The following is a 15,912-nucleotide window of genomic DNA, read 5'->3' on the forward strand; positions in this document are numbered from 1 at the left end:
AGACATGAAAATACACAGACAACACCAACAATACAGCATGCGTGCTACACAGACACCTCACACTTAATACTACTCTACATTATTCACACAAATTACTCACAAAATACCAATATCACAGGTAGCTCACTGGTTAGCACTTTGGACTCACAACACAGCAGACATGAGTTCAAATACTGAGCATACCCATGACTAATGTGTGGACTGGAATCATTATCCTAACAAGAAATGGGACACAATGCTTTTTTTTTTTATTTTGCATTTGTTATACACGCTCAACCATATTGTAAAATATGCCCTCTGATTTATACTGTATTGAAAGTAAATATTTATTTGGAGGGAAAATCCAAGAAGCCTCACGGCCTATACTTCACATGCACAGTATTAGGTGCATGATGACATTGAGTATTCTAAATGGACTAAGAGGGGGGAGGGGTGTTGTAGGTGACAGCTTCCTTGGAGGTAAATGCAACATTGTCAGCAAATAGAATTTCATCTGGATCCATGGCGTACACGTTATGTCATGTACTCAGCTTTATCCAAACAGGCCGCTCTCCACACTCCAGTACCATGGTCCTTTGGCTAGCTTGCACTTCTGCCTTACACCATTGACGCCACTTCTGGGTACACTTTAGAGGTTCTCTTCAATGTGTGACTGGCTTTGCTCTGATACTTGAACGTTACCTTGGAGTATCACTACAATGACATATGTATTTGGGGGAATTGGTAACTAGCTAGAGCGTTTGACATTTTTGGATTTTATCTTGCACACAGGGCCTACAGATGCAATACCTCTTATAGGGGTGGCTTGTTCGTGGAGGGCACATGTTACTTTTGGATTACATGCAAACAGCTAAAGAAATCCTTTTGTGTTTTACAAATGATATTATAAGCAAAACATCTTTCTTCATTACTCTTTTCGGACTATTATATATACCCACATGTTGTGTAATGAGATGAATAAAGACACACACACCAAGGTTTGTTTTTTTATAAAGTTATATATTTTTAAAACGCAACAATGTTTTCAAACTATTTACATATACATCAGAGAACAAATAAATAAATTATCATAGAAATGAGGCCCAGTAGGCCAATTTAAAACGCAGGTTGCCTACAATATTCCCAATATGTACGTGGAGGCCTTCCAGGTCCTCCACAATTTGACCCATGTGGGCCATCAGTTCTGCTGCGGTGGGTGGTGGTGGAGGCCAATTGCCAGCTTCCTCAGTGGGTGCTGAAAGAAATCAGAAATTAAACATTACATACATGGATACATATTTCATCAAACAGACAGGATTTACTAGAGATGTTTACTGTTACATTACTTTCAAAACTTAGGCCTCTGGCCACAAAACCATTTGCACGCACATTAGACATTGAGAAGGCTTTCGAATCAATGTACTAAATTCTGGTGAGCCACGGGGAGAGGGCCATGTACAGGGTTGTCTTATCCAGCATTATTGGCCCCAGGTCTATGCACTACATGGGCCACTACCTATACAATCACTCACAGGAATTCCAACGATTTTGGTGTATATTAGATTTTATAAACAAGTCATTAATATACTGACGAGTTGACCAGGCTAGCGGCCACATTTTTTTGCCCAATGCCCTGCGTGCCCATGTGTTAAGATGGCTATGGCTGTGGTTTGAGTGTTTAATGCGCCTAAAATGTATAGGCAGATATTATAAGTGTTCAACCTGTGGCATTTAAGGCACCATTTAATCAACATATGTCACAGCAGGGATTATGTACAAGTATAATGCACATGGCAATCTTATATAACTATGTCCATCACTTAGCGCAAATACTTACAATCTTCCAACTCCACTGCCTCTTGGCTGCCCGATGTGGAGTCCGCTAAATCCTGGGGCTCCCGGTCAGCCTGCTCCTCATCCTCCTCCACCGCTGCTGACACTGGCACCGGCACTGCCACCGCCTCCTCCTCCTCCTGCTCCTCCACTGCCATTGCCACTGGCACCGCCTCCTCCTCCTCCACTGCCACTGCCACTGGCACCGCCTCCTCCTCCGACACTGCCACTGCCACTGGCACCGCCTCCTCCTCCGACACTGCCACTGGCACCGCATCCTCCTCCTCCTCCGACACTGCCACTGGCACCGCCTCCTCCTCCTCCTCCGACACTGCCACTGCCACTGGCACCGCATCCTCCTCCTCCTCCGATGACAGTGGCACTGCCACCGCCACTGGCTGCTGCTCCTCCTCCTCCTCAGCTGCCTGCGCCTCGACAAATGCCCGGCGGCGTTGGCGGCGTTCCCAGCGTGCCCGGTCTGTTTGAAAAAAGGAAATATAAACAAAAGGACATGTTAACACAATCACCATTTGAAAAAACGTATAGTATTTAGACAATCAGGTGATCATACATATTTAATCAACTTTACATTGTCAGCAGGCATAAATATTTGCTACTAACAATGCAAGGAGGTAAACATGATGAACACAAAGCATTTCACATGACTTGTCAGCCCAGCACAGTGGTCTAGTGGTTAGCACGTCTGCCTCACAGCACTGGGGTCAGGAGTTCAACTCCCTGATGATAGTTTCATATGTGTGGAGTTTGGAGGCTTGCTCCATATTTGCATGTGTTGTCTACCACACTCCCCAAACATACTACTGGCCGCCTAATTAGGTTTTGTTCACATTTGGCCGTAGTATGTTTTTTTCATGTAGGTGCTTTTAAGTCATCAAACTCCCTTGGCCCTGGTCAATTAGTTCTCTCTTTACAGGACCACCGAATTAGTGGATGGAGGTCAAAAAGCTTTGAATGTTGAGTATACTTTGGAAATCACCCTTTGTTGGGAGTACCTTACAGTCTAAAAGAGTCTAAATAGGCAGTTAAGTAATGATTGATTAGCTATATCTAGCACACTATCTAATCTGTTTGCATCTTATGGGAGCTTGCAAAAATCAGTCTAAACACTAAGGTGTTTTGTCTTTGAAACGTGCCTTTTAAATCTTGACCCAATAATGACAACACATCTTCCACTCCAAAATGTTTTTAAGGTTAGACTAGCAAGTTACAGCACTCGGGTCAAGACTTAGAATGGCTGATTTCCTAAACCACACTTATTGGTAAAAATTGTCACACAAAAACATTTAGGGCAGTAAATGGATAGCACACAAATTTAGGACACAGGAGCCAAAGCTTATTGGGTGCACTGGAAGGGGCATGACCTTTATAGTGTGCTTGCACATTGTTATGTAGGCCATGTCAGGTGTTTAGGGTGAACATATTTACAAACATATAGGGCCTGATTCATGAAGGATCCTTAACTTGAGAAACTTCTTATTTCAGTCTCCTGGACAAAACCATGTTACAATGCAAGGGGTGCAAATTAGTAATCTGTTTTGACCATAAATTAAATACTGACTGTTTTTTCATGTAGCACACAAATATCAACTTTAAACTTCCGTGTACAAATAATCTATCAAGTATCTGTGTGCTAAATGAAAAAACAGTCAGTATTTAACTTATGTGCAAAACAGAACACTAATTTGCACCCCTTGCATTGTAACATGGTTTTGTCCAGGAGACTGAAATAAGAAGTTTCTCAAGTTAAGGATCCTTTATGAATCAGGACCATAGAGCAAATATATATATATGTTGACTTTTTTTTGCGATTAGTAGAGAACTCACTTATTCTGATCTCCCTACGGAGCTCCTCCAGAAGCTGGGGCTGGCGGCGCCGGAGATCGCTCCACCGCCGTTGGAGCTGAACGGTGCTCCGCCGAATGTTGTATCGGAGGCGGAGGTGTCTGCGGACCCTTTGATAGGCCCGCACCTTCACCTCGTTGGACACATACCGTCCAGAGGGTACATTGTCCATACCCTCTGCAAGGACTCTCAGCTCACGCCTGCTGAAAATTGCAGCCCTCATTTTGGTATAATGTCTATAACACAAAATGGGGGCCTCTGCGTTCCGATTGGTTCGCTGAGCACGTATGGGCGTGCTCACGTCACACGCGGAGCTTTCACACACCTGTGTTGTGACTCTGATTGTCTCTCCCACCAAGAACATGGCGGGCGCCTGCACTGAGACGAGTACAGTGTGCTCCGCAATTAGGAAGAAGAGTGTACACCTGGTTTATTAATTCAACACTCCATTTAAACCAACCTATGCTTTGGTCTAGTGCCTGTTCATTCGCTTTTTAGCCTGGATAGAGCACAGTCAAGATTTCATTACATTTGGATGATTGGTCTAAGAAGCCAACAACAAACAGTAAGTACCAAACTAAATCAGAGATTGAAAGATTTTATTATTTTTTGTGTTCTCCTAAAGTTTTCTGCCTACAGTATGCTAAGTTCTTTTGAACCTTATCCATAATCAAATTAGGAGGTTAGCTTTGTTTACCACATTACCTTTTCTTGCTTATAAAAATTAATTTATTTTTTTTTTCGCAGCCCATACCACGCATTACCCAGTTGACTATCAAAATATTTTTTTTCTTTTGTGCCAAACTTTGGAGAAAAGTAAGTATAAGAATTTATCTGAAATTTCTGGATAGTTCCAAAATATTTTTATCTCCTAATGTAGTAAACTGTTTGCTCTGCAATATGTGTGGCCGGAATGTAAAAAAAACTGGTAAGCAAAGGGCCCCTGGCCTCACATTTAACATGTAAAGTTTTCAATAGTAGCCTACAGTATGCTAAGTTCTTTTGAAACTTATCCTTGTTCAACGGCATAATAACTAGCTCATTGCATTGATGGACACATGGGTCCAAATGTATACACTTATTTTGTCCACATACCTCCACAATTGCATTTGGAGTACACACTTAAGTGTGTTGCTGGCTGATTTGTAACCAAATATTAATAATAATTACACAATATAGGGTTTGCAACTGAGTGATATCCTTCATTTTGGTGTGTTGCTAACCTGTAAACCAATGTTATGGTTTGAAAAGTGAAGAGTAGTAGTAGTAGTAGGAGAATGTTGCTATAGTATTTGACTAATATGTCAGTCAAAATGCAGTGGTCAAACTAAATGGCCGTTAAATAGACAAACCACAATGTTTATTATAATAAGGGGCATGTGTTTTAGACCTAGTTAGAAGTTTGTGAAATTGTACCGTATGTAGGGGGGGAATGTGCTTAGATTCTGTATCACCACCTGACTGTGTGCATTGCCTATAAAGACACAACTTATCTTTGAAATAGGAATATGTCTGATGCTGGCCCAAGTAATGTGGAGGCACCAGGGCTGCCAACTAGGCGTAAAAACAACTTCATAGAGGAGGAGCTGGAGGTGCTGGTAGAAGGGGTTCTGGCGAGGTTCCACAGTGGGAACCGCCAAATAACCGGACGCGAGCGCCAAACCCATTGGCAGGAAATCACAAGGCTCATAAATGAAATATCTCCGTATGAGCGTACAAAGGTTGAAGTACAGAAAAGGTACGAATTAAATTGAAAAATAATAGCCCTATTTAACTTTACTGACTGTGTGTATTTGTCAAATAATATATATATAGATATCGCTAGAGATAAATATGGATATTGTGACATAGTAGCATTAGTCACCTGTGAGGTGAAACCACCTTGTGACTCCAATGCATTTGTTGATCAGGCCCTTTGTTTTCAGAAACTAACACCATGGCCCTTGGTTACATTGACATAATATGTTTACCACATTATACGCGCTTCAAAAGAGCAAAATCTGTATTACTGCATGTGAAGGTTAAATTGTTGTGATTAGCAAACGTGCAATGTATTTGATTGAAAAATGTGTCATTTTGAGTTGAAGGTACTATGTGAGGCAATAATGTTTGTCTATTCCACAGATGGGCAGACTATAAAGGACGCCTGAAAGCGAAGCTTGTTGAGATTCACAGGCATGCTCAAGGCACTGGTGGGGGGCCTCGACTACGTACTACTTTAACACCCCTCGAGGAGCGGGCGAGGGCTGCAATAGCCCTGGTGGAGATAGTTGGGGTGGGCGACATAGACACTGGCTCTAGCCCATCCCGAACACGAGAGGCCGCTCCACTAGGTACATGATGAGTTTGCTTACTTAATGTCTGTAAAGCTTTGTATCTGTCTGAGTAAAAGTGTCAACTCTCAGGATGTGTGTGTGAAGGTAAACTTCAATTGCACAATGTGTTTGCCTATCACATAGTAGGAAATGAAATTTACACACTGAAGACAAATGGTCTCAATATGTAGGGCTCATCCTAAAATGTCAGACCATAAGTGGGAATGTTTGTATTTGGGGAGCGGAAAGGGCTGCTAGCACATTCAAGGGAAGCTGACACTTTACCAATGCTACATCACGCGTTGTAAGATGTTTTTGCCAATATAATATCGCACCTTACTCATTGATTCTAATTACTTTATTTTACTTATTATCTCTCTACAGCATGTGAGCAGCAGGCGCCTGCTTCACCAGTGGATGATGAAGTTGCCCGTGATGTGGAGGAGCCTCAGCTGCCTCCAGCTGAATATGTAAGGCAGCGGACACTCGCACGTTCAGCCGAAAATCTTAAAGACGTCACTGTTGCACAGAATGTTCACCTGTCACACATATCAAGCACTGTCCAACACACGGATCAGCAAATCGCCAGTCTCACTAACACACTCTCCGATTTCATGAGCACACACACCTCTTTACTGACGACACTCGCCACCAAAATGGATAATTTATACTTCAGTGACAAATATTGGGTGATATCTTGCATGTCCACTCCCAACGCACCTCCGGCACAATCCCTTCACCCAGCTCAGATTATTTGTTCGGCAGCCCCCATACCCAGTTGTCTGTCGCCTCCGCCCTCCCTGATGTGTCTGTCGCCTCCGCCCTCCCTGACCCCGAACTATGTCGTCTTATGTGTTTAGCCTTTGCTCGTGGCTATGGCCAATCCCCTGTTGTGCCCACTTCCCCCTCGCCTGTCGTGGCCCCATCCCCATCCCCTGACCCTGCACCTTCACCTCGTCGGACACAACCCGCTTGCCTTGCCCCATTGCCTGGTTCCTCTGACTCCTCTACATCACGGGTGACAAGAAGTCGGAGTAGGGGAGCCTCCCGTCCAACCGCCTTTAAAAAAACACGGAAAAAATAATTTGTATTGTTTTAACCTAACAAATATAGTTTAATATATGATGAAAATATGTATATTTTTTTTTTTTTATAATAAAAAAATTCCTACTACTGAAATGTCTATTTCTTTTGTACAGCAGATTCCATAATGTTTTTTGTAATAACAATGCTTGTTATCAAGTCTAACCATAGTATAATCTCCAAACAAACTGGCTGATTCATTAACGTATTCAAACAAATATGTATCTAATATCAGTGTGCTGACCAAAACCATGCCATGGCCCTGATTGAGTAATGAACCTAGATGTCAAGGATACATATTTCTGAATGCTGCTCAAAAGCCTTTTAAAATGCAAGTGGTGCAAATTAGCAATAGGTTTAGAGCACGAAAATAAAAAAATGTCTGTATCCTAATGTACCGCACAAATACTTGATAGCTTATTTGTACACTGAAATGTTCATGTCAGGTAGGACCTCTCCTACCCCAAAATTACATCTCCAATGACATTTTTGGTTTACATCCCCCTCCAAACTGACATGCTTTGCCCTTGCTTAGTTACTTTGCCTTACCTTTCCAGAATGATTCTGGCCCATGGTTTGCTGAAGAAGACTTAAACAAGAAGTGTATCAAGGTAAGCTTCTTAATGCTTTTGCCACAGTGTTTCTTTATTTGCCTGACTAAATAATTGCAAACACAACGTGCAACTACAGTGCCCCTTTAGAGGTAGGGCAAATCATTCTGTCAAGAAAGTATTGCATTTGCAAACTGTAACCTGACACAAAGGAGCCACAAAAGACAGGTGTTAAGGTAACCCAAATAAATTTAATTTTTTTTTTTTCCCATGATGGCACAGGACAAATATTGTTAACTACTATTTTGTACAGGTAAGAATCTGTGCTAATTCTAAAAATCTAATAAGGGATTTGTATTTAAGATTAGTGCTAATGCACAGTGTGTGGTACACTGGACGTCATTTAGCATAACAGTTATTTACAAGTAACCTCATGACCTTATTGCACTAAGCACATATAGGTTGGGTCTCACATTTGGATCTTAGGTGCACTTACCCCATCAGCCGCTGTCATATCACGGCTACCTGGGTGCCTTCTGGTCGTCAGCAACATTCCCGTCCTCCACAGCTCCGTTTGTAATCAAACACACACTGTTTGTTCTGCTGCATGTGCACAGGCATCTTGGATGCAGTCAGGTGATCATTCCAGATCAACCAGATTCAGCACCTGTGATCCCATTAAGTGCTCAGCCAATAGTTGCTTGGGACAAACTATTTAAAGCTGCTGCTGTGATCTGTTCATTGCCTGAACAACACACTTCTCTCCAGTGGATAGTTATTGGCCCCAGTGTTTCTGGCTGCATTACAAAATCAGTGTTTGTGTCCACATTCTCAGACTGCTCATTCCCCTGCTAGATTGGACAATCAGCAAGAACATGAGCAGGAAGATCATCCAGGCTGCTCTGTTCAGATTCACACCTGCTGCAGGTAATCCCAAGGGTCCCTGATTCGGATCAAGAAATACAGACTAACGTGACAGTTTGACACACTATAAGGGTGTATGTAGTGCTGTGTGTCTGACTAATCATGTAAGACGCAAATAAAAAAGCTTGGAGTATAGATATGGTTTGGTCAGGCAAAGAAGCACACTCTGTAATACAAGTAAGTAGACTCCAAGAGGTAGTTTGTCCACCAAACTCCTCTATCCTGTAAAGACTTTTCCAAACTCTATGATCTGATCCCCCCAATCCATGATAGTTTAAACCAATCTGGAACCTTGAATACATTATTATAACAAACAGACCCTAGAGTTTCTTACGTAATGTACACTGATACATTCATTGTTAAAGTGGGCACGTCACTTGGATTTGGCTCCCTTCCAGTTTTGGAAAACATTTATGCAAGGCCAAGCAATTTTATATAACGGGCAACATATTATCATTTGAAGCTTGGTATGTTGTGATTTCTTGCCAATACAGACACAGGTACCCATTGCACACGTTCACCCTCTATAAGCCAAAAAAACTGGATGCCTCACCTAACAATGTAAACATCAACAATATCTACCAGACATTAATCCCTCAAAATACTGTGTGCTCGGCCCAACACTTTTGGATTAGATCAGGGGTGGGCAAACCTGTCCTCAAGGGCCATATCCAGTTCATGTTTTTAGGATTTCTGTCTGTAGAAACAGGTGGGATAATTACTGACCCAGCCAAATAGATTAACTCAGCTGTACATGATTAAAGAAATCCTAAAAACATGAACTGGATATGGCCCTTGAGGACAGGTTTGCCCACCCCTGGAATAGATGGTGGTAAAGGAATTTGAACATGGAGCCATAATCCTAAAGGGAGGATATCTGTTAATTAAGGCTTTGTACTTCCCTTGCCCAAGGCATGGACAAATGCTGCAAATTATTGTTAACATTGACTAGCATGTTTAAACAGACATAGGTGGTATTACGACACACACTTTGAAGAGAAACAAAGGTGGAATGTTAATTTGTCACTACTTTCCACTTTCAGAGGGCAAGCTACATGAAAATGGTATTGAGAATAAATTTCACATTTCTACACCACAATAACATTGGAGACCTACATTATCAGGTTCAGCAAACATATCAAGTGACTGCTGCCTAACAATTGGTAATCAGACTAATGTAACTAGTTCTCATGTGGAGTATCTATGGTGGCTGTAAGTTTACATATAGCTGCCTTGACCAATTAGCAAACTAGGGGCCTGATTCATTATGGATCTTATCTGTCATTTTTTGCTTATCTTAAGCTAATCCACTCTGTTCATGCTCAGAAAAGGGAGATAAGAAGCAAAAGCCACTGCATAAGTGACGAATTTCTTACGCTAGGATGAAAATCCATCTTTGCTTCACTCTTATCTCCCTGTTTCTTCGTAACAATAAGCATCTTACCTTTTGCACAAGATAAGATTACTAATGATTCAGGCCCTAGGTGATGGTATTATGGCCTTGTAGCAAGACTCCACTAGCTTAGTACCCTAATGCATTCCCCATAATTGTTAGTGTGGGGTTTGTGTCTGGCATGTGGGTGTTGGACCACTTTGAAACAAAGTGCCACTAGCACAAGCGAAAACTATTGTTATCCCATTTGGCCAAGGGCCAAAAGTTGGTAGTGTGTGACCTGACACTGCTAACATTTTTGCTTTCTTTATATACATTTACCTGTAATGTGATGCCTATATTCCTACGCACATCACATGTTCGCTCTAAAAGCTGAAAGTGTCCAAACAATTTACTACTAAGCACCAAACACACATACAAACCTCCACACTATAGACATTTTCTAAAACTCTACATTTACCCCATTGAGCGTGTTTGTAGGCTATGGTGTATCTGTGGCAAAGGAGAAAATAACCACACCTAGATTTCATATATTCATTTAAAATAAAACCTGTTCCACAATAGTTTTGAAAGCACTACACATGGATTTATGGGTATTAAAATATTAATCAGTGCACTGTAGTAATGGTACAAAATGGCATGACAACTGATTGCTAACACATTTGCAGCATAGGCTAGATTTATTACATATATGAATTCAAATGTGCTGACAAAAACAAAGTAAACAAGGTAATGGTCTGTGTGTAAAAATTCCTTGGATTAAGAGATCACAATCTGGCCAGACTGGAGAGACATAAGCAGGCTTGGAGCTCTGGAGAAATTCAACAACATGTAGTGAGACACGAATTGCACAAATCCAAAATCCACGCCAACACACCCTGTTGAACGAAAGGCAACAAATTAATATGGCAATATTAGGTCAGACAACTTGCATTTTGATATCAAGAGATTGAGCAATGTATTGGCATGTGTAAAAAAGCCAGTAATATTATAGTGTATAATAATGGCTTGTGTGTGGACTATACCTAGGATTCTGAATGCACTATTTGACTTAATTTGAAACACCAAACCCATATGTTACATAGCTAACATCTGCCCATATGTTTTGTTTGTGCAACCACACATTGCAGGCTTAGTAACGACGACATTATTGTATTGAGCACACTCACTGGCCAATCACATTTTAGTGCAGATAGCACTATACTACTTACATTTGACAACACCCTTCACCATGGCAACATCCACCAACTCCAAAAGGAAGTGCAATGGCAGAAAAGCCAGCACTGCAGGCCAAGTGTAATCTAAAGGCTGTAGATATAAGAAAAACAAATAAAGTGTCAATAATGTGCACTTCTCAACACTATATGTGCTGATCAATAAACTGTAGAAAAACCAAACATCAATTATGTTGCCACATTAGGCTGTTGATTTAAACTACCCCATTAACGTGCATTTAGCTAAAGACATTAAGGCTAAACTTGGAGGCATGAAGCTATACTTTCTACACACATTGTAAAGGTAAAAATACAGGTAGGCATGGTTTTTCCCCTATTATTACACATATAAACCATTTCAGTAACACACCAGACCATGTCTATTCATATTCCCATTTTGAATAACCATACCTTAGATAATCAACCCTTGACTAAGCTTGCACATGATTTGACCACTGATCTTTTAAAATGTGAAGATATTTATGTTTTGTTCCAAAAATAACCAAAAAATACATTGACCCATTACATTGTAACATGCTTTGTCCACTAGAACATTTACTTATTTTTTATCCTTTGCTCTCCTTAATGACTCAAGCACAGAGTGTTAATGTGTTTTTAAGGTAGGGTCTGAAAAACCACTTCAAATAAAAAGGTATTAGAAAAAGAAAAGAAAAACAAACAAAAAACAGTATGGACATTCTTAATGCAAAGTATTTTAACAAGGGGTATGTAATAAAACAATATCTGGTTTCTACTTACCACACACACAGACAAATGTGGAATGTCAATAAGCAATCACTAGACAAACAAAAAACACAATCCAGGACCAAGATCTGTGGAGGGGAGGGTAAACAGGTACAAAATAAATCAATATAGATGGATAATCTTTATGTGTGTCACTACAGTCGAGAGGTATCTATGCAGAGACACATCCCAAGTCTACACAGTTGCCTCAATATTCAAACTGCAGCTAATTAAAGACTTTTCCACTAACCTTCAACATAAAAATCTTAACCATTAGGACCTTTCAGCATAATTTTCTATCTGTATCTCACCAATATCTTTTCCTACAAATAAACATGAGTGTTGAGCAAGGTACAGCAATAAACTGCAGAGATTATGAAACATTTCACCATTAAGGGCTACTTACCCAGAATTGTGACTCTCCCCACAACACAGAAGGCCAAGCAAGGTCTTTTTAAGTAACACTGTAATTAGTGAATTAAATGCAGGTGAGTAGGCCGGAGAGTATGCCGGACACGGCATTAGGAGCACGCAGGTGCGTTCTAATTAGCCAAGTGTGGTTTTGTGTAAAAGTGACCTGACATGTGAGCAACGTTTATTTTCTGTATGTAAGTAGAGATTATAATGATTATTACAGATGTCATTAATGAGCTAAGCTGTTAGTGTTGTGGCAATAGTATGGGTAAAATAGTTTTAAGTACAATTCTATGAGGTATGATTCATTTGCATATGCTACATTTAGATGTGCCACGATAGTGTAGTGGTTATGTATTTCACCCCCCAATACTAAGTGCAGAAGTTCAAGGCCCCAGGTCAACCCTAAGCACCAAATGAGTTAATAAAACACATTATTAAGCATACTCCTAAAAGTAAAAAACTATATGCAACTGCTTGTATTTAGCGTAAGATTCGCAAACGCGCTTAATTCGCGTTTGTTTGGTGACGTTTTTGCAGCTCCTGCTGCTTTAGTAAAACAGTGTTTTTATTAATGTGTGTGTTTATCTAGGGTTAATATTTGAATACCACGTTATCCATCATGCTGTTCATATTAATTGCAACATGGCCAATTTATCAGGTCTAAGACAGTCATTCAGCTGTGCTAACTAGTTAATGTGCAGTTTGGTGTTGGTGTTTCAATGTGAAGTATAACTCAGTGAATAAAGAAATGAGCTTGCAACAACAAGGTAATGAGTTTGAACCCTGAATGATGCGTGTATGTGGCTAACCTTGGTATATTTACAAGTTTGAGGGTATTTATTCCACTCTGTGACTTAGTATATGTTTTGGTGTGTAAGGTGGCTATATGTAATGTTCAACAGTGTTATCAGCTACAACACAGCAAAGCAGTTGTTGGCAAAGACTTTGGATTTCAAAGACATAGGAATTCTGTACTGGCAACAGTGGAAAAAGCTAAGTGCTCCACCAAATCAAATTGTAGAAATGGGAGCAATAAATGTTCTATTTTTGATTTGTATTTATCAACATGAATATATTTCGATATGCATAAATTGTGACTCTGCATGCACCAAATCTTTCTGGGTATAATATTTCCAAGTATTGGCATTTTTCCCCATGTTTTAAGGGAAACAACTTATGCTAGAAGTTGCTGGTCATCTTTAATTTGTATTCTATTCCCTTGACATCACCACTTGTACAGTGGTGTAGCAGTTAGGCAATCCACCTTGCCAGCTTGCTACGTGGGTTCGAGTCCTCACCAGCCCTCGGCTCTTAGGGATCATTAATATCCTTAGACAATTTGTGTTGCTGTTAAAAGTGTCCCTGTGGTAATAGTACACTTGTTTTAAATTTGCATAAATCATGTGTGTAAAACCCTAAAATATATTTTCGAGTTATTATATGTCTATTAATATTATTTGTTATTGCAAACGCACCATCACCAACTGTCAAATCAGGCATGTAACATATTGAGACTAATGATATTGGTAATTGTTCAGAATGGTTGGAGATTTATCATAAATATTTATGACAAAGTCTATTGTTTGGGAGACATTTTACATAAAATGAAATAATTACCCATGCAGTGTGCACAACAATTCCGGCAGTGGGATGAATGTGGAATGCACTGAAGCAACCATTCCGGCAGTGGAATGAATGTGGAATGCACTGAGGCAACCATTCCGGCAGTGGAATGAATGTGGAATGCACTGAGGCAACCATTCCGGCAGTGGAATGAATGTGGAATGCACTGAGGCAACCATTCCGGCAGTGGAATGAATGTGGAATGCACTGAGGCAACCATTCCGGCAGTGGAATGAATGTGGAATGCACTGAGGCAACCATTCACGCAGCCGGAATGAATGTGGAATGCACTGAGGCAACCATTCCGGCAGTGGAATGAATGTGGAATGCACTGAGGCAACCATTCCGGCAGCCGGAATGCACTGTGACCTGGATTCTCCCCATAATGCTGAGAAGATATGTGGCTAGCAGTGTACAGGCCTATAAAAGGCAGTCCTCTTTACTGAAGAGGCAGTAAGCAGCAGAGGGCGCTATTTCCAGCTAACTAATTCCGGCATTCTGGCAGTTCCGGATTGAGGCCAAAGGGCCAAAATAACATCAAACATGTTGCACTTGCGAATTGCATTGATTAGAAAGGGGTATGTAAAGGAAAAAAAGCTTAATTTACACAAACATACTAATGGAACATTTGTAAGATATCTAAAAGCTCAATAAAAAAATTTTTTTACCAAAAAAAAAAAAAAAACCACAGGCAGTCTGTATTGATATGTATGTATGTTGTGCATATTTCGTTTTGCATTTTAAACGCAAAAGATGCTCCTAAAGGCGTTTAATAGTGGTTGTAGCTAGCTGTATTGGAGTTAAACATGACCATGGCCTTCCTTAACTTTTGTGAAAGATTTGAGACAGGAGTGACGTCAGTTTCACTCATCTGGGCAGAGGGAACACCTACTATTCTCAAGTGAAAAAGCATAACGCCTACTTTACTCAAGTACTATCTCATCTCCACCCAGTCCGCGCCTACTCTCCGCCCATTCCCACCCATATGTTCTCAAGTGGTCAGCAGTCATCTCAAATCTATTTGCGTTGCAGTTTGAGATTGAGTCGCCTTTTGAGAGCTGTATCTGCCGTTCTTGAGTAGCGTATGTAGTGTTTTGCGCTGCTTAAGCGTCGTTTCGCGCATGCGCAGAGCCATTTAACAGATGCGTATGCGTTTGCGAACTTTGATGAATCGGGCCCCTGGTTGCTATAGGCAACATCTCCACTTTCTCAAACCCTGCAGTTTAGTAAATATACCCCTAAATCTTTCTGTAACAAGTTACTATCCTCCTCTTTTTTAATAGCTCTGTACAAATTAGTGTCATCATCAAATATTGACACTTTATTTTATAGTCCATCTAACAATGTGAATATTGAAAAGAACAGGATCCAATAGTGATCTATGTGGCATATCACTAGTAACTTTCATCTCCTCTGAGTATGTTCAATTTATAACTATCCATTGTGTTCTGTGCTTCAAACGGATCACTAGCAACATAAATACTTTTTCATGTATATATAGTACTCTCAGTTTAGGCACAGGATTTAATGCATTCCTAAAATCCAAATACATTGCACCAATTGTACGACCATGATTCAGTTTGAAACTTGCCTCATAAAAACAAACCATATTTAATAAGCATGACTGGTCCTTCCTGAAACCATCCTGAAGCTGTGTTATTAAATTATTTTCCACCATACATATAGTTGCATCCCTCAAAATCACGTAAAATAATTTACCAATGGCTAAAATTGGGATCAAAATTTATAATTTTCTGTTTTGTTCCCTTTTTAAAGATTGGAATCACACCTGTTTATGCAAAACATGTGATACAGACATACATATCAGGCAGTCCATAAAGATAAAAATAGTGGTCCATCAAGTACTGAACTTAGTTTACATTTACCAAACATGAATTTATGCCACCTGGGATAGGTGCTTTATATATTTTATTCTTGCCTAGGTGCAACTGCAAATTCCTGCAAATTCTCCT

At 40.3% G+C, this 15,912-nt stretch overlaps 1 protein-coding gene across 1 annotated transcript; it reads left to right on the plus strand.

Moving 5' to 3' along the window:
• Positions 1-5,099: 5,099 nt before the first annotated feature.
• LOC142106612 (myb-related transcription factor, partner of profilin-like) lies at positions 5,100-9,934 on the plus strand. Its single transcript, XM_075189614.1, has 4 exons — positions 5,100-5,413; positions 5,800-6,008; positions 6,375-6,460; positions 9,875-9,934. The coding sequence occupies exons 1-4, from the start codon at positions 5,184-5,186 to the stop codon at positions 9,932-9,934; spliced, it is 585 nt and encodes a 194-aa protein (XP_075045715.1). The 5' UTR covers positions 5,100-5,183.
• The last annotated feature ends 5,978 nt before the right edge of the window (positions 9,935-15,912 follow it).

This window comes from Mixophyes fleayi, chromosome 11 (genome assembly GCF_038048845.1).
Source record: "Mixophyes fleayi isolate aMixFle1 chromosome 11, aMixFle1.hap1, whole genome shotgun sequence".
Lineage (NCBI taxonomy): Eukaryota > Metazoa > Chordata > Amphibia > Anura > Limnodynastidae > Mixophyes > Mixophyes fleayi.

Bases quoted from the DNA above. Each gene is read 5' to 3' on its own strand.
- LOC142106612 (XM_075189614.1), top strand. From the start codon at position 5,184: ATGTCTGATGCTGGCCCAAGTAATGTGGAGGCACCAGGGCTGCCAACT. The intron at 5,414-5,799 runs GTACGAATTAAA...TCTATTCCACAG, and splicing joins AAGGTTGAAGTACAGAAAAG to ATGGGCAGACTATAAAGGAC. The intron at 6,009-6,374 runs GTACATGATGAG...ATCTCTCTACAG, and splicing joins ACGAGAGGCCGCTCCACTAG to CATGTGAGCAGCAGGCGCCT.